This window comes from Eurytemora carolleeae, unplaced genomic scaffold (genome assembly GCF_000591075.1).
Source record: "Eurytemora carolleeae unplaced genomic scaffold, Eaff_2.0 scaffold1664, whole genome shotgun sequence".
Classification (NCBI taxonomy): domain Eukaryota; kingdom Metazoa; phylum Arthropoda; class Copepoda; order Calanoida; family Temoridae; genus Eurytemora; species Eurytemora carolleeae.
The window spans coordinates 13,771-36,973 of NW_019397551.1; the positions used below are offsets into that span (position 1 = coordinate 13,771).

The following is a 23,203-nucleotide window of genomic DNA, read 5'->3' on the forward strand; positions in this document are numbered from 1 at the left end:
TTGACAACACGGCTTTCTCAACGTTGACTATAGGAATCATAAATAATTACAGTGAATGAGACGGGAATCGTCTATTCTAAATTTTTGGATTCTTAAAAATAACTTTTAATATTTACAGAATGAATATTGATTTGATCTACTTAACATACATATACATACATTGTTAAATTTTGTTGTATTTCATAACATTCAATTGTTCTTGTAAAAAGACTAATTGAATGTATTGATTTGGCTTAGTCTCCGATTAAGCCGGGTCACCCCCTTTGGGTAATCAAAGTTTTATCGTTTCTTCTTCTTGCTTTTCTTTCCCTTGGACTTTGTAGCTCGGACATTTGGAGAGTTTGTAGTAGATCCTTCGCTTGCACTGCTAGTTCCTAAACATACAATACATAAAGGGATTATCAGGATTATTTGATAGCAAAGGTCTAACACAATCTTAAAAATGGCGCTCTTTTCTGATAAAATTTTTTAAAATTTAAAGATTATTAATTAAACTTGTTATTAGAAATCTATATTTTTGAAGTTTTCTGATTTTCATTTAAACAGAAAAGATAAAACAAGTAAGAATTGTTAGGCACTGTAACTCGAAAAACACAAGAAGACGAACGTATGGCTCAGAAACTCGAGAAGACGTAAGAATCGACACAAGGAGACCAACATTACGAGTAATAAGACTCAGAAACAAAAGAAAGAGCAAATCGGACAAAAACTTAAGCACACGACTGAATCTTTTTTTAAAAGTGCTCTAGGAGACGAGTGATGCGGCTGAGACACAGTAGTAGATGAGTCATGCGGCTGAAACACCGTAGTAGACGCGTGATACGGCTGATACACAGTTGAAGACTAGTGACGCGGCTGAAACACAATTGTAGACGAGTGATGCGGCAAAGGCACAATATTAGGCGAGGGATGGTAAGACACACTAGAAGACGAATGATGCGGCTCAGAAGACGAACTCTGTAGCTTAGAAACTCGAGAATACGAGCAAAGCATCATGAGACTTAGGAAAAAAATCGTTCAGGAAAAATATCAAATAAAGATGTCTAAATAAGAAAAAGGATAAAAGCTCTAAAAGTATTAATCTGAATTAACCTGGATAACTGGAGCTAAGGGCAGGTTTATCTCCACAGCTCATACTCTCATCATCAGTACTAGTCTCATACCTCTTCACTCCTCCTTTATTATCATCATGATCATGTTCATCATTTTCATCATTATCATCATGAATGAAGAGAGGTATGTTCAATATTTACATTATAATTACAATTGGAATTTCTGAGAAAATGAATTAATTGTTTAACCTGTTTCAGCCTCACTATCCGTCTCATCTCTGAGGGCATCAGAAAGATCTTCTACACTAACACGCTTTCCTGCAGTACGTTTGCAATATAAACAACGTTTAACTTTGCTAAGTCATCATTGTACACATGTTGCCAAGTGAAAGTAAATAGATGTTCAGTAAGTTAAAAATTCTAACCTTTGATTATTTTTCCATGAATTTCTCCTTCCTGTTCCTCAACCATCTCACTGTCAAATCTAAATTAAAATCATTTAAAATTTTTTTTCCAGATTTACATCTTGCTCAATTTGTAACAAAGAAGTATATCTTCTTAGATTAAAAAAATACAGAAAATGCATGATTAAACTATAGAATAAAGAAATGATTGAATATTTCCAACCTGAAAACATCTTCTAGCGGAGTTCGTTCCTCACTCTGAGCTTTCCTTCTCTCAACTAGAATGCATGTTTATTGTTTATTTAGAGCATATAATTACCTGGAGAAGGGGGGGGGGGGAGACTCTCATCTCCCCACCCCCTTGAAAATTGCAAAACAAATTTAAATTTGTACAGGACAAAAACAGAGAAAAATGGGAAACAACAAGATTTACTTTGAAAAGAAAAAGAGAGTTCAAGAGGAACTCTTGTATTGTGTTTGTCGGGATCAATGCTTGATCTCGATATAATCTGCAGATTAATTTAATCTTTATCGATATCTAGTGAAGTGCGGAAAACGAAGAAACCAATGAAAGAAAAGAGAAAGTAGGAATATCCAAAATCAAGCAAATTCTCCCTGAAATTCAAAAGTGGCCACTGTAGACATCGAAATCAAGCATTTGTGATTATGGGAATCCAACAGGAAAGTTCTCTGCTTTGGCCTTTTAAAAATAATTGCTTACTTTCTGAGTTTGAGAGAAGCTTGTTTACTTCAACATCAACCTCTACCTCGTCAACCTCAAAGCTCCAACCTGGAAATAAAAATTAAATCAATCATAGATAATGCTTCAATAGAAAGGACTAGATAATGCTTCAATAAAAAGGAATAGATGATTCTTCAATAAAAAGGAATAGATAATGCTTCAATAAAAAGGAATAGATAATGCTTCAATAAAAAGCAATAGATATTGCTTCAATATAAAGAAATAGATAATGCTTCAATAAAAAGGAATAGATGATGCTTCAATAAAAAGGAATAGATGATGCTTCAATAAAAAGGAATAGATTATGCTTTAATAAAAAGGAATAGATGATTCATTAATAAAAAGGAATAAATAATGCTTCAATAAAAGGAATAGATATTGCTTCAATAAAAAAGGAATAGATGCTGCTTTAATAAAGAGGAATAGATGATGCTTCAATAAAGAGGAATAGGTAATGCTTCAATAATAAGGAATACATAATTCTGCAATAAAAAGGTATAAATAATGCTTCTAAAAATAGGAACTAGTTTAGGTGATGCTTAATAAAAAGGAATAGATTATGCTTTAATAAAAAGGAATAAATAATGCTTCATTAAAAAGAAATATTTTAGATGATGCTTATTAAAAAGGAATAGATAATGCTTCAATAAAAATGAATAGATGATGCTTCAATAAAAATGAATAGATAATGCTTCAATAAAAATGAATAGATAATGCTTCAATAAAAATGAATAGATGATGCTTCAAGAAAAAGGAATATGATAATCTTATGAGGAAAAAAATGTAATAATAGAAATTCTTAAACGAGATGAAATAATCTTGATGTATTCTTTAACGAAGAATTCCATTATTACATTTTCATCCTCATAAGATTATTATTATATCATATTTGTGAGGTTCCATGGGCACATACCCACGAAATTATATTAAAAAATAATTCTGGTGAAATCCGACTATTTCAAGTTGGAACAGTTCACATTATGAAAGGTTGCAAATAAGTTTTATGCTCTTGTTCTGACTAACACTGTTTTTTATTTTTCTAATGTTAAAATGTAAAAAAAAAAACATTTTAGAAGTAAAAATTGGTTCTTAATTTGAAAGTAATGCATGTGGTGTGATTGTTTCCTTAGTTTAGTTTGTTTGTTTACCAATTTCTAATGATTTTGCTCGTTTTTTAAGTTGATACTACATTTAGATACAGCATGTTAAATGTGCCCTGAGTTTTTTTTAGATGGAGAGAAGGTAAAGTAGTGGGTTGTCTTAATCTACTGAACAATAGTGTGTCTTCATTTATAGAATAAATCATTTCCTGGATATTAGATCCTAAATCTTCCAAAAAGAGGAGATAAAAGCATGTTATCTAGTAAGAATCAGTTCGACATAAACTGATAAAGATCTTTATAAAGCAAGATTTACTGGTTTGTTTTCATTGCTATGGAGTACTAAGACTCCATTAAAAGTGTGACACTAATATTTCAATGATAAGTTTTTATACTTTTTTTTGGTTTTGATTGTGGTTTCACTTCATCATCTCAAACTATGCGAGATATGGTGACTCAGACTGAAAAGCTCTAACCATACTATACAAGTATACAGAGATTTGCAAAATCTCACCAAACTTGGTTTGAAATGAAGATGAACTAAAAATAATTAATAAAGTAGGCAGTCGGGCAGTATGCATTGAGTCTCGGCAGTTTGATGAAAGTGTCTAATGTAAGGCTAAAGACATCGTCCATATTTTTGAGAATGGTCGAAAATGTTAATTTCCACTCTTCTGTCAGGACTAGGGTTGAGATTCAAATTGATATTTCTGAATTAAGGTATATCAATACTTCAAAAAACAAAAAAGGTAATTAAGCATGTTTTACTAAAGTAAAGAAGGTAAGTTTGCATGTTTTAATGAAAAAAAAGGGTAAGTGAGCATGTTGTTTTTAAGTATTAATGTAAAAGGAAAAAGGTGAGTTTGCCCTGTGCATGCTGTCAGTACAAAATAATTAAGTTAATATCAATATTGATCTATACTAAAAAGATCAATATAAGGAGCGTGTAAGAATATACATTCTTTCACGCTCTGACCATGTAATAATTTCCATTCTTACACGGTCTGAGCGTTAAAGAATGAAAATTCTACACCTACAGTGTAAGAATAAGCATTCTTAAACGCAAGGAAGCGAACAATATTAAAATTGTTCCTCCTGAACCGTGTAATAATGGGAATTCTTACACAATAGGTTTACTACTATGGAACCGAACAGAGCTGAAAACTTTAGAATGGTGGATATCGGGATTAATGCTTGATCCTCTATTTTTGATAATCTCAAGATTTACATAATCTTGCAAGATTATCTTTAAGTGTATGAAAAACGATAATATTCAAATCAATATTTAATCATCTGAGAAACTGTAGCAGCCAATCAGAGAAAAGCGGGCAACCAATGAGAGAACAGAAATATTCTCATTGGAGAAAACAATTAACGGATATCCAAAGAGAGAGAAAAAGAGTGGATTAGGACAAAAATGAAAAGTGTCCACAGTGGATATTCGGATCAAGAAGTCAGGATTAAAGTTTATCCATTCTAAAGTTCCCAGCTCAGATATGATATAATAAAAAGGAATAGATGATGCTTCAATAAAAAGGAAAAGATTATGCTTTAATAAAATGGATGTAGAAAAAAAACAAATGAAAATGATTTTACGAATATCAGGACTTACCATCCTTAGTTTCAGGTTTAGCCTCCGCGAAATCCTCGTCCTCGTTTTCTCCAGACTCAGCCTCCTGCAAATAAATCAATCAATCAATCAATCCAGTATCAGTGCGAAAATCTAAACCTTAGAAATAAATGAAACCAATGATCTAATCATATAATGCCTACCTTCCATCCTTCAAAGTCTGTGGCACTGTCCTCCATTATGTTTCTCTGTTTCTTCTTGTTCCTCTTGGAGGCTACAGGAAGGAAAAAGTCGTCTTCCTCAGCGGTTTCCTTTTCGCGGATTTTCTCATCTTCATCATCCAACTGAGAGAATTTCACAAATTAAAGACAAGAAGAAAATTATTCAGCAAAAATCAAAATTCGAAGATTGATCATTTCCAGGTTATGTCTACTAGATTTATTATTCTGGGGAGTGGAAGGGCTAAGGATGTTACTTGTTGAGTACTTGGCAAATACTATGAGGTTTGTGCATAAAAAGGGAAAACGTAAATGTGGGGGGGGGATTACCTGTAACAATTCTGTAAGCCTAGATGTAATCTGCTCTGTGACGATCATATCCTCCTCCGTATCCTTCTCTTCCTCGTCCTTGACATCCTCCTTGATCTCCTCCTCCTCCTCCTCTAGTAGATGAGGACTATGCTCTCCAGTATCCTCGGTATTCTTCTCGAATTCATGCATCTCATCATCCTCAGATCCTGGAACATGCAGTTTTCTCACAGTTAGAAATGAATTATTCAGATAATTGTTTTAGATTATATATTGTTTGGAATCATTAAAGGGACTGTAAGCGTAGTCTAAAGTGATCTTCTGTACAAAGATGGCAATGCCCGATTTACAAAGTTACTCTTGAAACTTTAATCTCATCAAAAATTTGGAATATAACGTAATTGTTCTGCCTTGAAAAGGATTAATTTCTGTAAATTTTGCCATTTTTTCTTATAAGCAAGAAATGCATAAATCAATTTAGCAGAGAAATCACAAATGAAATAAACAAAAACATGCAGAGCTAATTCATATATCAGACAAAGCTGTAAATCGGGCATCGTCACCTTTTTATGGAGGTTCACTTGAAATTACACTTACTGTCTCCTTAATGTGTTAAATGAATCTTTTGAATAGTAATTTTCTTGAATGTTGATTTAATAATTATTGGGTATCTGACCATTTGTCCAAAGTCAAATAAATATAATAGATTAAAAGTTTGTAAACGCTTTAAGTACAGTATGTTTTAACTGCCCTGTTTTTTCCTTTTATGGTAACTTATTAATACAAACTTGTCGTCATTTTTAATTGATGATTAAGGTTTAATATTTTTTTTTTTGCAAAAAAAGCGTTCCTTAACTATCATCTTAAATAAAATAAAGATAAACGTTTTTGCATTTCTATGTTTACATTTTTTTCAAGTTTTCACCTTTATCGTCCGTATCTTCATATTTCTGCAGAGCTCCAACTATTTGGGTTTCTATTAAAGAGGTTCCTCGTCTCAACATACCATTCAACCAAGCAGACTTGAAAATATGAAAGATGGAAGAAACAAATGAATTTCATGTATTTATCAAATCAACTTCAGGGCACCACACACCACCGTGTGGGTGGATTATTTAATTAAACTTAAAAATTAATATATGATGAGAATAAAAATTTTATAAAAAGGGAGGGGGGGGGGAGGATGTTATTCAAGAATCTTTAAAGGTAAAACAGGTTGTATAAAGAACCACATATGGCCCCAACTTGTTCGGATTTCCTCAAACTAATTTAAGGATTTAAAAGCTGACCACCAGATAATTGGATAAAAAGATAAAATTCTATTGAATGCTACCTGCTGGGGTTTTGCTGCGTATGGGTTGACAGCATTCTCAAACCGTTCTGAGTCAACAGAAGACGATCTTTCACGGATATAAAACTGTTCACTGTCGTCTTCGTTGTCGTTTTCTGTGTCGTATTTCGGCTCAGAGATGGAGGCGTCCATTAGATTCTTAGGAGGAGACTTTTTCCTGTTCTCCCTGCCTCCCAGCAGAGGAAAATCATCTTCGAAAGGATCTTTCTCAACCGTAGCAACTTCAGGCTTTGGCGTTGGTTCTTTTTCAATTTCTACCTCTTTACTTTCCTCCTTAACCTCCTTCTGCTTCCCTTTCTTCTTTCTTGTCTTAGTTTCCACTTCTTTTGTTTCGTCGGCAGAGCTAAACCCGGCGGGTTCAACGACTCGTCCTAAAATAATAAAATATAATTTTCGAAAATTAAATCAATGATCTTTCCGTGTTAATTGAATACTATGAGTTACCTTTTTTCTTTTTGTTCTTCTTTTTTGGCTCTTCTTCGTTACTTTTCACATTTTCTTCTACCTAAAAAGATGTTGGTATGAAAGATGTTGGTATGAAAGATGTTGGTATGAAAGAAAGATTTCCAATGTAAAAATCAAAAAAAAAAAACTGACCGGCAGTTTTGCTGAGGTTGGTTCCAGACTCAAAGAATCCTCCTCCTTGGGTACACTGTCCTCTCTTGTCCTAGAGACCTCCTCGACCTCCTTAGGGACACTTTTTCCTCTGCTAGGAGGAGCATCTGATCCCTTTGAGTTCCCAGACTTCAAATCTTCTTGCTTCATGGGCGCGCTTTCTCTATTATCGATGTCTGGAGAACTATCCTTAGTTGCGCTCTTGCCGCGCTTTTGTGGCTCTGGGGGTTCCGAGGATGGCAACCTTGTTGGATCACGTTCCTCAGCTTTAGCGCGCTCTTGCTCCAGAACTTCCTCGCGCATAATATCTTCAAGAAGGCTGGGGTCTCTGAAGTAAACGCACAGTTATAAAACATGTTTCTTTATTGTACATGGGAACATTTTAAGAAATCAACTTAATTGGAAAATTACACTTATTAACCAATTAATGTTGCCAAATTTAGGAAGTTTCCTGTAGATTTAAACTCTACATAAAAATGAGTTTTTAAGCTGTACTGTACTGTATTGTACTGTACTGTACTGTATTGTACTGTACTGTACTGTACTGTACTGTACTGTACTGTACTGTACTGTACTGTACTGTACTGTACTGTACTGTGCTGTACTGTACTGTACTGTATGATGATCCTACCTGTATACAGGAAAATATTCTTCACTTGAATCATACTCTTTTACTTTCCTAAAATTATTCAGTTGATAAAAAAAAAATTTTTTAACTGAATTAAAAGGCGTTGAAAAAAATACCTTAATGCTGAGCCAGCAGCCAGCACCACGGGACGATCAATCATTTGATTTTCCATATCCTAAATTCAATCAAATACAAAATCACTGAATTGATGAAAAAAATGACTGATTAATTAAATTATCAAAAACTGCTTTTCATGATAAAAAACTATATAGCTGCATTTTCCCCCTCTCTATATATGATTTGATAAATTGAAAATATTACATATAATCACACGATCTAAATTGCTGTTTCTGTTCCTCGCTAGAATATTCTCCACTTCTGCGAATTATTCAATATTCATTTATCTATTAATCATATCAATCTCATTGTAAAGTAGAACAAAATTTGTTTTAAACACGACAAAATCACTTTTTAAAACGTCAGTGAATCAAAAAAGATGAAATATCAGACTCTTACTGTCAGGGGCGCCTTACGCAATATTTTCCAGGGGGGTGTAAATGATTGAAATACAAATGAACTAAGTTTTGGCTGATTTAAATAAAATTCAAAGGTCTAGAAGGTATTATCTCAAAGTTAAGTTTTGAACTTTTCCAGAGGGACTTCCTCCAGATTTTCCTGGGAGTGGAACGTCACTCCTCAGAGTGCCCTACTCTCAAAAAGTGACTTAATCGGGTCAGTGGAGAAACCTTTTAAATCGTTATGATTAGCGAAATGTAAATTTTTCAGGATTTAGATACCGACTGCTCTGTGCACTGTGCAGGTTACTCCAAAAATTTAGTAATTCTTAAACAAGTAGTTTACCTTGTAAACATAGTTGTGGGTTTCCTGTGATTTCCCTGGTTGAACAGCAACAGAGAATATTTTAGATTCAGCTGTTACCATCTCTACACCCCTGAACAATAATATTTTAGATTCAGCTGTTACCATCTCTACACCCCTGAACAACAATATCTTAGATTCAGCTGTTACCATCTCAACACCCCTAAACAATGATATCTTAGATTCTGTTGTTACCATCTTAACACCCCAAAACAATGATATCTTAAATTCAGCTGTTACCATCTCTACACCCCTGAACAACAATATCTTAGATTCAGCTGTTACCATCTCTACACCCCTGAACAATAATATCTTAGATTCGGCTGTTACCATCTCAACAGCCAACACCCCTGAACAGAAATTGATGTTTTTATTCGTATAAGGAAAATTTTTCCATAGCAGGTGTTATTGCCGTTCAATTTAAAGCCTTATAGCGGTCTCTTAACTCTTCTTAACAGGGTCTTTTAAAAATTGAAATAAGGGCTCTTAAGGACATCAAACATTTATCAATTTTCTTGTCTTTTAGTCCTTACTGCCCTTTTTATCCATCGTATATCACTCCAACTGTAAATACCTATGTATTGCTGATGAATGACGACTCCTAGTATGAGATACAGTACTCCCACTCCTACTCCTACTTACATCCTCTGTAGAGATGGAGAAGAACCCCTCATGTCTTCCATCTCCTAAATATTCCAAATCACGTTCCCGTCTCCTAAAATATCCCCAAACCTTTCACAGGAAAAAATCAACTTTTGAAAAATTTGAAAGGGTTTCGATTTTATTTTAGATTTATTTGGGGGAAAATTCAACACTCTTTCAGAGCTCTAGTTATTTTATTCAATCAAAATATTAAATTTTCTCTTTAATACTTTAGTTTTCGTTTACCCAAAAATTTATTTTATTCCCAAAAGTTAAATTAAAGCATAACCCTTATTTGTTAATTTTCGAGGCTTAAGAAAATTATTTTTTGAACTAAAAACAAAAACAAAAATGTGAAGAATAAGAGTTAAAAAACTAATGTTTGTTGAAGAATATTCGCTTTCAATGCACAGCAAAGTTAAGTTTTACAACAGGAAACAAGAAAACTTAATAAATACAGAATAGCGGAAGGATACAAGAGTAAGGCATGCAAAACTTACTCATGTGTAAATATAACTATTTAAATTCTCATACTATCACAAATGACTAAGTGCATATGAAAAGTACAAATAAAAAAGGTTGGAATTATAACACAAGCAGGATGAAGGAAGCTAAAATTAATTAGATAATTTAAACTTAATTTTAGCTTTTGTTTTAAAACTTGCTTTTCAAATAAGCTCAATTACAATTCATAGAAAAAAATCTGCTAAAATGACAACAATGTACAATTATGTAGCAAAACTGATAGTTTTTATTTTATTTTATTCTTACAAAATCTAAAAATACTTGATCTTTATTAGCTTAACTGAATTATGTTAATATCAAATTAAACAAAATGAAAGAATAAATTTTAAACCAGGAGTAAATTTTTCTAGATTCCCAAACCTTGGGAGAAAAAAATAAAAGAATTGGATAGTTTTAAGAGAGTGGGGGGGGAGGGTTTAGGAAGTAAAAAAATACATACTCCTGTTTAAACGGTCACATGAAATTGAATCCATAATTTTAAAATTCGGGTTAGTGACGTTTTCATTGTGGAATTTTATAAATATAAAAAAAATTAATTAATAAAACTAAATAAAACTATTATAAAAATGACTGTCAACATTTACAAACGAATCACTGATTCAATTTCAATAATAACTGGCATTTGAACTAGATACATACAATTTTTGATAATGTCTATATCAAACATTTTATCCCTTCAAAACATGATACAGGGGTATATTATCTATACTTATTCTGATAATTATATCTGTTTTGTATCAGAAAATAAACTAAAAACGTGTACATTGACTAGATAGAATGTATAACCCTGTATCAAGAATATACATGTGATTGTTCGACTAAAAAAAATAAAAAAATAGAGAAAAATAATATTAATAAACTTCAGGTTCTAATGTAATTAAATCATAAAACTACTGCTATCTTATTTTCTAATAAATTGGTAATCATATTATATTTAATAACTGATGTGAGTGTAAACTAAATGAAATGAAACAGAACATGATTTCATAAATTAAACTTGAATGACTCACCCTCCCCTGAGAGCTTGGTGCTGACGGTGTCCGACATTGCCTCGTTCAACTCTTTCTCCAGGTCTAGGTGCACCTGCTCCTGGGACCCCCTGCATAGATAGATAGATAGATAGATAGATAGATAGATAGAAATATAAATAGATAGATCAGATAAAGCTTTAAATTGATTGAGTGGTAGATGGATAGATTAGATATAGATAAACAGATAGGTTGGTAGGCAGACAAATAGAAAGATAGATAGGAAGGTAGAAGATAGACAGATCGATGGTTAGATATAAAGGTGGATAAATTGATAGATAATTATAAAGACAAAAATTAATGATAGATAGATAGATAAATAGGTAGGCACCGTGCACGTGGATAAAGATAGATAGGTATGGAGGTATGTGCACTGGCAGGTAAGTAGGATTTTAGACTGATTGCCAGTTAGGAAGTTAAATTATGTTAGATAAAGCCAGGTAAGTAGATATCAATAGATAGGTAGGTAGGTAGTTAGGAAGGTAGGTAGGAAGGTAGGTAAGGAGATAGGTAGATAGCAAGGTAGTTATATAGGTATGTCGCTAGATAACTCTAACTAAGTAGTTAGGTATAAAGACAGATAAAGTTTTTTGGGACTCAACGTAGTTTTTGACCCAAGCACTATTAGTATCCCTACCTGACTGCCGCGTTCGCAAATCTCGGTGAGAGTTCAAAACTGTTCGCGGAACCGCACTCGATATAAACCGGTTTCTTGTTCAGCATACCACCACCCTTAAATGAGTAAAGAGTTGACTGAACCAACCTTTTAATCTAAGCAAATAATACACTTGACAATATTTAATTTTGGACTTAAAATAATTTTAGCATAGTCAGGAGATATTTTAATTTACAATTCCATTTTAAAAATTAAAAAACTTGTTTATATCTAACTAAAGGTACTTACAGGCATCTGCATAGGTTCTGATTTAGGTCTGCAGGCTACAGTTACATCAAGATCTTTCAACTCATCTTCCTCACCGGGCTTCTATACAATACGAATTAACATTCAATATTGATTGAAATAAAAAGGAGAAGTTGTCAATGTTGTCTAAAATGACAAAAGTTAATTAAAAATATCATTTGCAGAATAAGAATATCTTACAAATTATTTGAAAAGGATGAATTTTGATCAAATGAAAATAATAATGAAGAAATTGATACTTTTAAAAAAGTAATGGAATAATGTAGGCCCGTAAAGATAAATGAAAAAAAAGTGAAGAGAAGGAGAAATGAATGTGTAACTAAATTAATGAAGAGATGAATGAAAGGATAAATAATTGTACCTGGAATGGTCTGAATGAGAACTGAGGTCCCATCCAAAGTCTTCGAGCTGGACCAATGTGGGTCAAGATTTCAACCTGAATATTTTATTTGAATGTTTCTTTTTTTGGAATTCACTTTTCAGGCATTTTGTTGCAATTGTATTTTGAGTAATAATTGTTGGCTCAAATGAAGATTAAAATTCTTAAATCGAATAGTAAATCAAGAAACTATTTGACTTAGCCGTATTTTAAAAATTAGTACATCTCTATAAAAAGTCACATTCAAGTTTTTTTGAATAAAGATTCTGGCAAATTACGTTTCAAAGAAATGGTAAAAAGTTGCTTCAGCTTGAATAATCCTCAATGATAAAAATCATATAATTATCATAATAATAGGATAGAACAAAATTGAAACAATTTAATTTACCAACTATAATGATTTTTATTAAATTAGTGATTTAGAAAGAACAAAAATTTTAATTTTAAAAATAAAAACTTCAGATATAATAATGGGTTTAGCAGATCAGTTTTCAGACGAACAAATTGATGAGGTTAAGGTTAGAAAAATTTTAATTTTAAAAATATATTTTTAAAACTGACCTGGCTGAGCCACCTCTCCTCCTCCTCCTCTTCATCCTCCATCCAACCCTCATCCTGGACCAAATCAAATAACAACAAAATGTAAAAACTAACTCGTCAAATATTTTCCATGATTATCATCAAGAATATTCAATATCTGGAATCTTTATCAGCAAAAAGTCAGTTTGAATAAATCAATTGTTTGCATGGATTTTCACAAATAATGTATTGAAATAAAATCTGGTGTAGTAGGACAAAATAATGTATTTAAATAAAATCTGGTGTAGAAGGACAAAATAATGTATTTAAATAAAATCTGGTGTAGTAGGACCAAAATAATGTATTTAAATAAAATCTGGTTCAGAAGGACAAAATCATGTATTAAAATAAAATCTGGTTCAGCAGGACAAAATCATGTATTTAAATAAAATCTGGTGTAGTAGGAGGAGTAGGACAAAAAGTCTATTTTTATGATTTAATATCCACTGATAAAACTATTTACCTAAATTAAGACTAAATGTTAGATTTAGAACCAAAAAAACATGAATTGTACATATCTATTTTTTCTTTAAATGAATACGAATAAAATATTTCTTCTTCCTTCTTACCTCTCCTGGGGAGAATAGAGGCCGCCAGAGAAGTAGAGGATTGGTAGAGGACAGAGGGGGAGCAACCTCAATTCTACAAAATATTTATTTCTTAGAATAATAATTTATCCATCAAGTTGATCAAAGAAATTTCAGATATTTTTTTATAAAATTTAAAGAAACCTAGTGGGAATTTTAAGATTTCTTTACATTGTATTAAAGATTTCTCTTTCTTGTACATATCTGTAAAGTGTATTAAAGATTTCTATTTCTTGTACATATCTGTAAAGTGTATTAAAGATTTCTATTTCTTGTACATGTCTGTAAAGTGTACTTTTTTTTACTATATATCGATACGAAAATCATCCGAAAAACTATTCTCTATATCTCACCTCTCCTTTCCTACAGGTTTGAAGAGGTTCCACTGACCAAAAGCTGTCACATGGAGCTGGATTGGACTAGACTCACAAACCTTATCCCTGAATAAAATAAATAAAAATAAAAACTCAAAACACGCCAATGGCCCCCGCCTCTTATTTTTTAAATGTCTGTTTATGTCCCTGGTGATTGTCTTATTAAATTAACTGAAAATTGTCTGATCATGTCTCGTTGTTATATTATGTACCTGGGAATTGTCGTGATCATGTACGTGGGAATTGTCGTGATCATGTACGTGGGAATTGTCTGATCATGTACCTGGGAATTGTCTGATCATGTACCTGGGAATTGTCTGATAATGTACCTGGGAATTGTCTGATCATGTACAGGTTCTAATGAATATTCCAGAAGTTGACCATGGTTTGCCATCACAAACAAAGAATCTGCCGCTTTGCGAGTGTTTCTAAAATAAAAATTCATTCAAATAAAACTATTCACTATATTTAATTCAGATACCTGGAAATAATTAAAACTTTAAAAAATACCTATAAACTGTTGTAGGATGGAGTCCGGTCATATTGCGTGCGCGTGAAGGCGCGAACGCGGCGACAACGCGCACAGGGTTTTCTTCAGGAGCAGAATTCTTTTTTCCCGCCAAACTCTTTCTAGAACAGATTTCATGAGAAGTAGTTGAACTGTGTAGACGTGATTGAACCTATTTACTTGGGCGCAAGTTCAAGTTTAAAGAGAAGTGGTTCAATTAGGTCCACACGGTTCAACTACTTCTCGCTATTCATCAATTGTGGTCCCTAAAAGCCCCACTTTACAGTACTCTCGCAAATATCATTTAAAAGCAATTCAAATATTTTAAATTCAATTTAAGTTACATCTCTTACCTATTTCCCGGGATGGTTACACTATTAGTGATAGTGACTATATAGGGTTGCCTGAGCTGAGCTACGGGTTGTATAAGAGTAGGTGTAGGGTAGGGAGGGAGGTGAGGTGACGGGTATGCTAGGGACCCGGTACCACCCATCCCAGCAGGGAATTCAAAACTCTTGTTTGCAGCCGGGGAGGAACCAAGGTTAGGGTTCGGAGAGTTCCTAAAATGTATAGCGGCATTAATATGTATAAAATTATTTAGTTGAACAAGATTTACTACCGAACATTGAAGGCAAAGCATGAAACATAATGTAAAGTTTATTTCTTTGTGAAACAAAAATATGAAGTAGAAAATGAAAATATGATTATTATATATATTAATTTGAATGCCATTAAGAAGATAATAATAATGTGATGTTAATGATCATGTTAATGTTCATGTTCATGTTGATAATGATAGTGTTGATGTTGGTGTTCAATGATGATGTTGTTCATGTTCAAATTGTTCATGTTGATGTTGGTGTTGATTTCAAAGGAGATGAATTTGACGTTGGGGACAGTGATTATGTAGACGATGGTTTTGTTTGAGTGTGTAGAATGTGATTATGATTATTTTGTTGATGGTTCCATTACATGCAAACGATAAATTGATTAACGAGTTTAAAAATGATATTGATAAGAATATGACATACACAAACAATTATAATTTTCAAATTAATGCTGATTTTGAATGCATTTTGTTTGATCATAACTTGAAAACGAGATGGAAATGACTATTTCAATTCAAATTAGTAATTATTACAACAATAATTTAATGTTTTTTTAGTAATCTTGTAAATGAGAAGAATGCCAGCAATTTTATTCTAATTATAATTTTGATGACCAGCTTTATCATCTTCTATATGTGGTTTGTTAGATCAGTCTAGTCAGGATAAATCCTTAAGGTTAGATTGGTTGATTACAGCTGACCTGCCGCCAGGATAAACCGTTAAGGTTAGATTGATTGATTAAAGCTGACCTGCCGCTGGAAGTAGAAGGAATGTTTTCATTTAGCCCAGCTGATCGATGGAATCTGGAAAGCTTGTTTACTACCCTGTAAAAAATCAAAATTCTTTTTATAAATGTACCTCGTGAGACTTATTCCAAAAACTGTTGGTTAAATTATTGGTAAAACAATGATATTTTCAAATCTAAGTTATATCAAATAAGTTTATAAATCAAGGAAACACTAAATACCTATGTGAAGTATGTGTGCGAACACCAACTGGACCTCCGTAGGGAGAAATTGGGAAAATATGCGTTGTCCCGCGAAGGGTAGATACCGTCACCCATCTAAAAGTAAAAAATTCAATATGGTGTCTTTATATTAAGTATCAAGTTCAAATTGGATTCCATATATTTCGAATCAAATTCAAATTAAGAGATAAAATACATTTCAACTCAATTAAAATGGCGTCCATACTCCATATTTTTCAAAGCAAAGCGTTCACACATTTCAATTATTATTGAATTTTAAAATAGTGTCTCATATATTTAAATTCAAAATGGCGTCCAAAATGTTTCCATTCAAACTCTAAATGACCGAACATGTTTCTTCATACAGTATTAACAAAATTATGCAAAGGGAAAAGTAAACTAATTCTGGCCATAAACCACCCAGAGGGCCATGAAGTCAAACTATTTCAAATCAAAGTCAAAATGGCGTCGAAGTATTTCAGTTAAAGTTCAAAATGGCGGGCGTTTTATTCCAAATCTAAACAATTTTTCTTTTGAATAAGTTTGTCCATGAGATTGCAATGGCGACTGAATCCAATTCCAATTTTTTTTAAAGAGTGCGTTCTTTTTACCTTGAGTCCGCGGAGAAAGCGATATCTTGTACTGAGCCTGGTGTATCTCCTCTGTAGAGAGAGTAAAGATGGTGGACAGCGGCGTAGGCAGATCCCAGGGGGTGTGCAACTATCCTGTAAGATCAAACGGGGGTGAATATTAGTTCTGGGATTCATATTTATCCCCCCCCCCTTTAGAAAAATATTTTTTCCCAAAACCACTTCTTTGTCAACAGGTGTTTTTTTTTACATGCTGGGTTAGCAGCCCGCGGAAGTTTTTTGCTGCAGGGGCGGGGGGGGGGGGCGTAGGAAGGGGGAAATGAAAAATATAAACCACTGAAATAAAACCAATGTTAAATATTTGTTTATTTTGTTCAATAAATGGTTTATTAAAATAATTGTTACCTAAATAAATTAAAACTGTTTCCAGGTTTATCAGCGGTTAGAAGTAGGCTTCCACTAGGATCAAATTCCAGTGCTACTATGGCCTTAATATAATAATTATTCAACCATTTTGTGAACAACAGGGCTTTTATTTATCAAAATGTGATTTGAAAAAATGTATTACAAATTGAAAATTTAAGCTTATGAGTAATTTCTTAAAATCACTGAAAGCTAACTTTTGAAAAAACCGTCAAATAAGAATATAATAAGCACAGCTAACCTTATTATGTGCTACAAAGTGTGCTACAACGCCATCTAGTTTCTGATTCTGTAAATCATATCCGAGCTCATCCTCTCCCACACTTAAGCTCATGGTATCAAGAACAGTTATAACTCCTCGCTCTCCGTCTCCCACTAAATCTAGTATAATATAACTGTTCAGGGTTCTTCATAATACAGAGAAAACCAGAAAAACTGTGGAATGGGAAGACGATATTAACACAAAAAATAAGTTTTTGACGTGGTTACAAATAGTTTTAGGAGTAGCTTGATCTACTTGTTAAGTGAATTGGGTTTGTTGGCACACTGCACAGTACAACTGCTATATTTCATGACCATTGGACTATCTATAGTCATAAATTAAGTTTTCAAGTCGTCTTCCTATACCACAGTTTTCTGGTTCTCACTGCTATTGTATCATTACGATCTACAAGGGTTTCTTAATAAAATGTTCAACTTGTCATGATATGTCAGCTAATTATGGGCCTTGTTTTGGTTCGTTTTTAAACTTTCCAAAATTTCTTTTAGTCCACTTTAAGAGACTTCAAGAATTTGAGATATTTAACATATTTCGAAGATGTCTTCAATTTAATTCTTTTCTATATTATGCAATTAAATATTCTCTGGCATTAGACTTTAAGAAAAAAAACTTTATGAAAACGATTTGATCAATTTATTTTTCGTTTAAGCCTTTTATCTTTTAAGGTGTAATAGAGCATACAATTTTGGAATGTTATGAACTTCTTTGATTTGAATCTCTTGAAACTTCTTAAGTAATATTTAAAATAAAAACAATGCCCATATAAGTCACTCACTATAAATAACATAAAGATTACAGAAGTTTTACCTGGCGAAGTAGCAGGTTTGGTTGACCCCGAGAATATATTTGAGCAGACCTTGGCTACCCCGCTGGCCAGCTTACTTCCTACATTTATACCCCAGGCTGTTACAGTGGACTGGGATATATCACCCTCCATACCGCCAGACGATCTAATCAATTTATCAATCAAAAAAAAAAAAAATTAATATTTTATAACTTTTATTAGATTCGAATTTCTCTGACATTTTCTTAGTAGAAAATAAAATAAATTTTTTATCAAACCTTGTGTTTTAAAGAATATGTTTCATGTGCCCGACTAAATGTTCAATTTTCACCGACTAGAAAATATATATTTTTTATCAAACCTTGTGTTTTAAAGAATATGTTTCATGTGCCCGACTAAATGTTCAATTTTCACCGACTAGAAAATAAAATAAATTTTTTATCAAACCTTGTGTTTTTAAGAATATGTTTCATGTGCCCGACTAAATGTTTGATTTTCACCGACTAGAAAATATATATTTTTTATCAAACCTTGTGTTTTTAAGAATATGTTTCATGTGTCCGACTAAATGTTCGATTTTCACCGACTAGAAAATATATATTTTTTATCAAACCTTGTGTTTTTAAGAATATGTTTCATGTGTCCGACTAAATGTTCAATTTTCACCGACTAGAAAATATATATTTTTTAAATAATCTTTTACCTTCTTGCATGGCATAACGTTTTATCAGAGAACGCCAACCATCTAAAATATATCAATAATTGTAAAAAAATTAACAGCAAAATTAGTAAAGAAAGTATCTATAAACAATTACAAATCAAATGACAATTTCTAGACTAGTACAGGAAGATATAATCTGAACCTGGAGTGTAGTGCTAGAGGATTACTATGTACAGGACTAGTATAGCAAGATATAATCTGAACCTGGAGTGTATTGCAAAAGGATTACTATGCACACTGTACAGGACTAGTATAGCAAGATATAATCTGAACCTGGAGTGTAGCGAAAGGATTACTATGTACACTGTACAAAACTAGTATAGCAAGATATAATCTGAACCTGGAGTGTAGTGCTAGGGGATAACTATGTACAGGAATAGTATAGCAAGATACAAACTGAACCTGGAGTGCAGTGCTAGGGGACTACTATGTACAGGACTGGTAAAGCAAGATATAATCTGAACCTGGAGTGTAGTGCTAGAGGATTACTATGTACAGGACTAGTATAGCAAGATACAAACTGAACCTGGACTGCACTGCTAGGGGATTACTATGTACAGGACTGGTAAAGTAAGATATAATCTGAACCTGGAGTGTAGTGCTAGAGGATTACTATGTACAGGACTAGTATAGCAAGATACAAACTGAACCTGGAGTGCACTGCTAGGGGATTACTATGTACAAGACTGGTAAAGCAAGATATAATCTGAACCTGGAGTGTAGTGCTAAGGGATTACTATGTACAAGACTAGTATAGCAAGATACAAACTGAACCTGGAGTGCAGTGCTAGAGGATAACTATGTACAAGACTAGTATAGCAAGATATAAACTGAACCTGGAGTGTAGTGCTAGAGGATAACTATGTACAGGACTAGTATAGAAAGATATAATCTGAACCTGGGGTGTAGTGCTTGAGGATTACTATGTAAAGGACTAGTATAGCAAGATATAATCTGAACCTGGAGTGTAGTGCTAGAAGATAACTATGTACAAGACTAGTATAGCAAGATATAAACTGAACCTGGAGTGCAGTGCTAGGGGATTACTATGTACAGGACTAGTATAGCAAGATATAAACTGAACCTGGAGTGCAGTGCTAGGGGATTACTATGAACTCCGGGACTAGCGTAGCAAGATGTAAGAGTAAACTTCTCTCTGAAGGTTAAAGCAGAGAATACAGCAACCTTCTCCCTGGATATATAAATCATAATTAAAACCAGCATTCACTAAATCAATTTTAACATCGAACAAGAAAACAAGCATAACAATTATATTGCTGATTTCTAATACAACTTATTAGAAGTAATTCGAAAAATCTTACAAATCAATCAACTAGCTATCAAACCTATAAACAAGATTAAAAACAACAACAATAAGCTTATACAACCAATCAATTAGCTGACAAATCAATAAATAAGCTTATAACTCTATCAATATGAAAAATCAGATTAAACTGACCTAAATGCAACGCATACCACCCGTTTGTTGGCGAGTATGTCCACGATTTCACTGTTAAACTTTATAGAAGAAACCTAAACAAATAAAAAGTTCAGAATTATTAAATTTGTACGTTAACTTATTCTTATTTGTTAAAAGCCTACACAAACATATTTATATTAGAGTGGGCAATAATGCAAAAGTAGATGAACCAGTTACAGTCAGTTCAACTGCTTCTCTAGTATTGCTCAGATCACGTTGAATCATATCAAGACTCTACAGTACACATCAAGTTGATCCGGCAGCAATGGCGAATAAGTTGAACTGACTGTACCTAGGATCACCTGTTTTCCTCTACTTTTTAATCCCGATATCATATTTTTAATATGGATCAAGAAAAAATCCTAATAAAAACTAAGTTCACCTGTTCTCCTGTAGCCAAAGATATAAAGGACACCGACATAAAGGCAGGCCCGGCCCCTAGTAAATATTGATAAAATTAAATTTTTTTGGATGTTTCAAATCTTCAGGTAATGCAAGTTAAAACAAACGGAAATATACACAAATTTAAAGCAGTGAGATAAATTTTTTATAGGACAGTTTTTTTTAATGTTGAGAAATAGTTTAAATAGGTATGGATATGCTTCTTTGGTGCACTTTCGGCTATAACTAAGAAGTATTCTAGTTCAACAACTTCTCGGTATTCATAAATTTCGACCTCAGAGATATCATTATTCCCTACTTTACCTGATGAATCACAGATAGCAACTAGAGGCCGGGAGGGGGAGAAGGGATCAGTGAAAGGATTAACTGCTTCAGGGGTTGGAAGAATCTTCAAACATTTAACCTGAACATAACAACTTATACAACCTTTTTTTGCGTTTGCATAAAAATAACGATTTTAAATTTTTTTTTTTTGAATCAACTGTTTCTTTTCAGAAATATTTTAAGGTTCTATAATAAATCGCTCACTATTTCAGAAGATATATTTTATTAGGGTAATATTTTCAACCATGAAGAATATCCATGCGTCCGAATCCAAGTTTTCAATTAGTTTAAATAAATTTTAGGACGGATTAATAACATACCTGTCCATGGAACCAGGATAGAACGAGCTGCGCTTCTCCTGAACCCTGGATACACCAGACCTGGATACCCTGGGAATATCCTAGAACCAGGAGTAGAGGTACAGAGTTCCCATTTAAATCCTAGTCAAGATTAGATATAGATGTATCATGTATCTTCTATATATTTACTTTGCTCTTCTGTCTGTCTGTTTGTTTTTGTTTGTTTGGGTGTTTTCCGTTTGTATCCAATAAACGTCAAAACGGCTCAACCGATCGGGCCCAAACTTTGAGTGTGACCTCACCTCACATGACCCCAGGGAAGGTTTAACGAACATCAAAATTGAGCGGGAAAAATCCTGGAAAACAGTTGGAATTTTTTTTAATGCGCCAATTTAAAAAGAAAACCCTACAACAGAGTCAATTAAATGCACGCCAAAGTCCATTTAAAAAATAAATATGATTTAAAATAAGCCAATGTAGGCAGAAACTACAAGTTTGTTTGCCAACTTATCAATTACTTTCCCCTTTATTTCAAAAACATTTTAACAACCTAATCCACCTTAAACCGAACTAAAATTAAAAAATAGTCGTTCTTTTCCACGTATATCAGTTTAAAAGATTTGGATATTGAAAAAAAGTATCCTGAGCTGAAAACTTTAGAATTTTGGATATCAGGATTAATGCTTAATCCACTCTTTTTCTTAATCTCCAGATTAAATATTGCTTGTTAACCTCATGAATTTAATCTCCGGAGCTGAAAACTTTAGAATGGGATATCCTTAATCCCGATCGGTTAATTTATCTGGAGATTAATAACAAGAGGAGAACAAGCATTATTTAATCTCGAGATTAATAAAAAGAGTGGATTGAGCATTAATCCCGATATCCACCATTCAAAAGTTCCCAGCTCAGATTAATTAACAGATCATGATTAAGGATATCACATTCTAAAGTTTTCAGCTCTGAGCTGAAAACTTTAGAATTGTGGATATCAATATCAATGCTTGATCTCCTCTTTTTATTAATCTTATTCTTAAGATTAATTTAATCTTACAGTAATATGCTGAAAAGTATCTAAAGTGCAACCAATCAGAGTGTCAATCGTAGAAACCGATCAGCCAATCAGAAGTCCAGAAACTTTGAGATAACTCTCAAGATAACTCTCATTGGTCCAGCAGTGATATCCAAAAGAGGATTAATAAGAAAATCAAAAGTGTCCACATTGGATACAGAGAAAATTAGCAATCAAATAAAAGAGTTTTCAGCTCTGAGCAAGGAGAGCAGGGAACTTTTGAATTGGATACTCATAACCGGTCGCTCAATCTCGATATCCACTACGGGCATTTTTAATTTGAGGATTAATCCTTTATCTCTTCATTTCAGTTTTCCCTTGAGGCGAATAAAAATTAAATTGATCTGCATATTAAAAATATCGAAATAAGCATTGATCTCGATATCCGCAAAGCAAGAGTAGTCAGCTCTGACATAGAAAAAAGTTTACCTGGTTTTGAGGGAAAAGGCTGGGATCATTGATATCCGTGTGTTCGAACCTGGCCCAGATTATCTGAGATTTAGGATCAGTGCTAGGCTGGTTGTACGACTGGACTTCATTGATAAACCCTGAACAACAAAATTTCTATAAAAGGAATTTAATTGCCCACAACATCCTATTGTACATGGTTCACCGACATGGGGGTCAAACGACTTATGGTCAAACGACCCAGGGTCAAATGACCTAGGGTCAAACGACTTAGGGTCAAACGACAAACGGTCAAAAACGCGACCAAGGGTAAAACGATTAAGAGTCAAAATTGGAAAAAATATATTTATGTATTATATCAGAATTAGGTTAGGTTAAGACAATTTCTGGACCGAGCGCTGCGGCTAGGACAGGCGAGGGGGCCGAGCTCTGC

General features: G+C 33.1%; 1 protein-coding gene across 2 annotated transcripts in view; it reads right to left on the bottom strand.

The window, feature by feature from the left end:
* Positions 1–23,203, bottom strand: part of LOC111714867 (breast carcinoma-amplified sequence 3 homolog) — a 24,560-nt gene continuing 1,357 nt past the window's right edge. For both annotated transcript variants that reach the window (XM_023490078.1, XM_023490079.1), the window contains exons 4-43: positions 22,792–22,910; positions 21,312–21,431; positions 20,971–21,070; positions 20,648–20,703; positions 20,245–20,318; positions 19,870–19,977; positions 18,768–18,809; positions 18,088–18,230; positions 17,242–17,381; positions 16,983–17,065; positions 16,599–16,712; positions 15,988–16,083; positions 15,770–15,844; positions 14,766–14,972; positions 14,415–14,534; positions 14,234–14,332; positions 13,884–13,970; positions 13,513–13,585; positions 12,926–12,979; positions 12,347–12,421; positions 11,968–12,048; positions 11,701–11,795; positions 11,046–11,134; positions 9,443–9,554; positions 8,851–8,941; positions 8,106–8,164; positions 7,993–8,040; positions 7,344–7,689; positions 7,191–7,251; positions 6,729–7,117; positions 6,321–6,417; positions 5,417–5,604; positions 5,072–5,212; positions 4,911–4,974; positions 2,178–2,246; positions 1,680–1,734; positions 1,478–1,536; positions 1,302–1,370; positions 1,093–1,176; positions 1–374 (exon numbers count right to left, since the gene is read on the bottom strand). In XM_023490078.1, the coding sequence (XP_023345846.1) occupies positions 280–374; positions 1,093–1,176; positions 1,302–1,370; positions 1,478–1,536; positions 1,680–1,734; positions 2,178–2,246; positions 4,911–4,974; positions 5,072–5,212; positions 5,417–5,604; positions 6,321–6,417; positions 6,729–7,117; positions 7,191–7,251; positions 7,344–7,689; positions 7,993–8,040; positions 8,106–8,164; positions 8,851–8,941; positions 9,443–9,554; positions 11,046–11,134; positions 11,701–11,795; positions 11,968–12,048; positions 12,347–12,421; positions 12,926–12,979; positions 13,513–13,585; positions 13,884–13,970; positions 14,234–14,332; positions 14,415–14,534; positions 14,766–14,972; positions 15,770–15,844; positions 15,988–16,083; positions 16,599–16,712; positions 16,983–17,065; positions 17,242–17,381; positions 18,088–18,230; positions 18,768–18,809; positions 19,870–19,977; positions 20,245–20,318; positions 20,648–20,703; positions 20,971–21,070; positions 21,312–21,431; positions 22,792–22,910 (4,277 nt within the window). In that variant the 3' untranslated portion in view covers positions 1–279. The remainder of the gene's footprint in view (positions 375–1,092; positions 1,177–1,301; positions 1,371–1,477; positions 1,537–1,679; positions 1,735–2,177; positions 2,247–4,910; positions 4,975–5,071; positions 5,213–5,416; positions 5,605–6,320; positions 6,418–6,728; positions 7,118–7,190; positions 7,252–7,343; positions 7,690–7,992; positions 8,041–8,105; positions 8,165–8,850; positions 8,942–9,442; positions 9,555–11,045; positions 11,135–11,700; positions 11,796–11,967; positions 12,049–12,346; positions 12,422–12,925; positions 12,980–13,512; positions 13,586–13,883; positions 13,971–14,233; positions 14,333–14,414; positions 14,535–14,765; positions 14,973–15,769; positions 15,845–15,987; positions 16,084–16,598; positions 16,713–16,982; positions 17,066–17,241; positions 17,382–18,087; positions 18,231–18,767; positions 18,810–19,869; positions 19,978–20,244; positions 20,319–20,647; positions 20,704–20,970; positions 21,071–21,311; positions 21,432–22,791; positions 22,911–23,203) is intronic.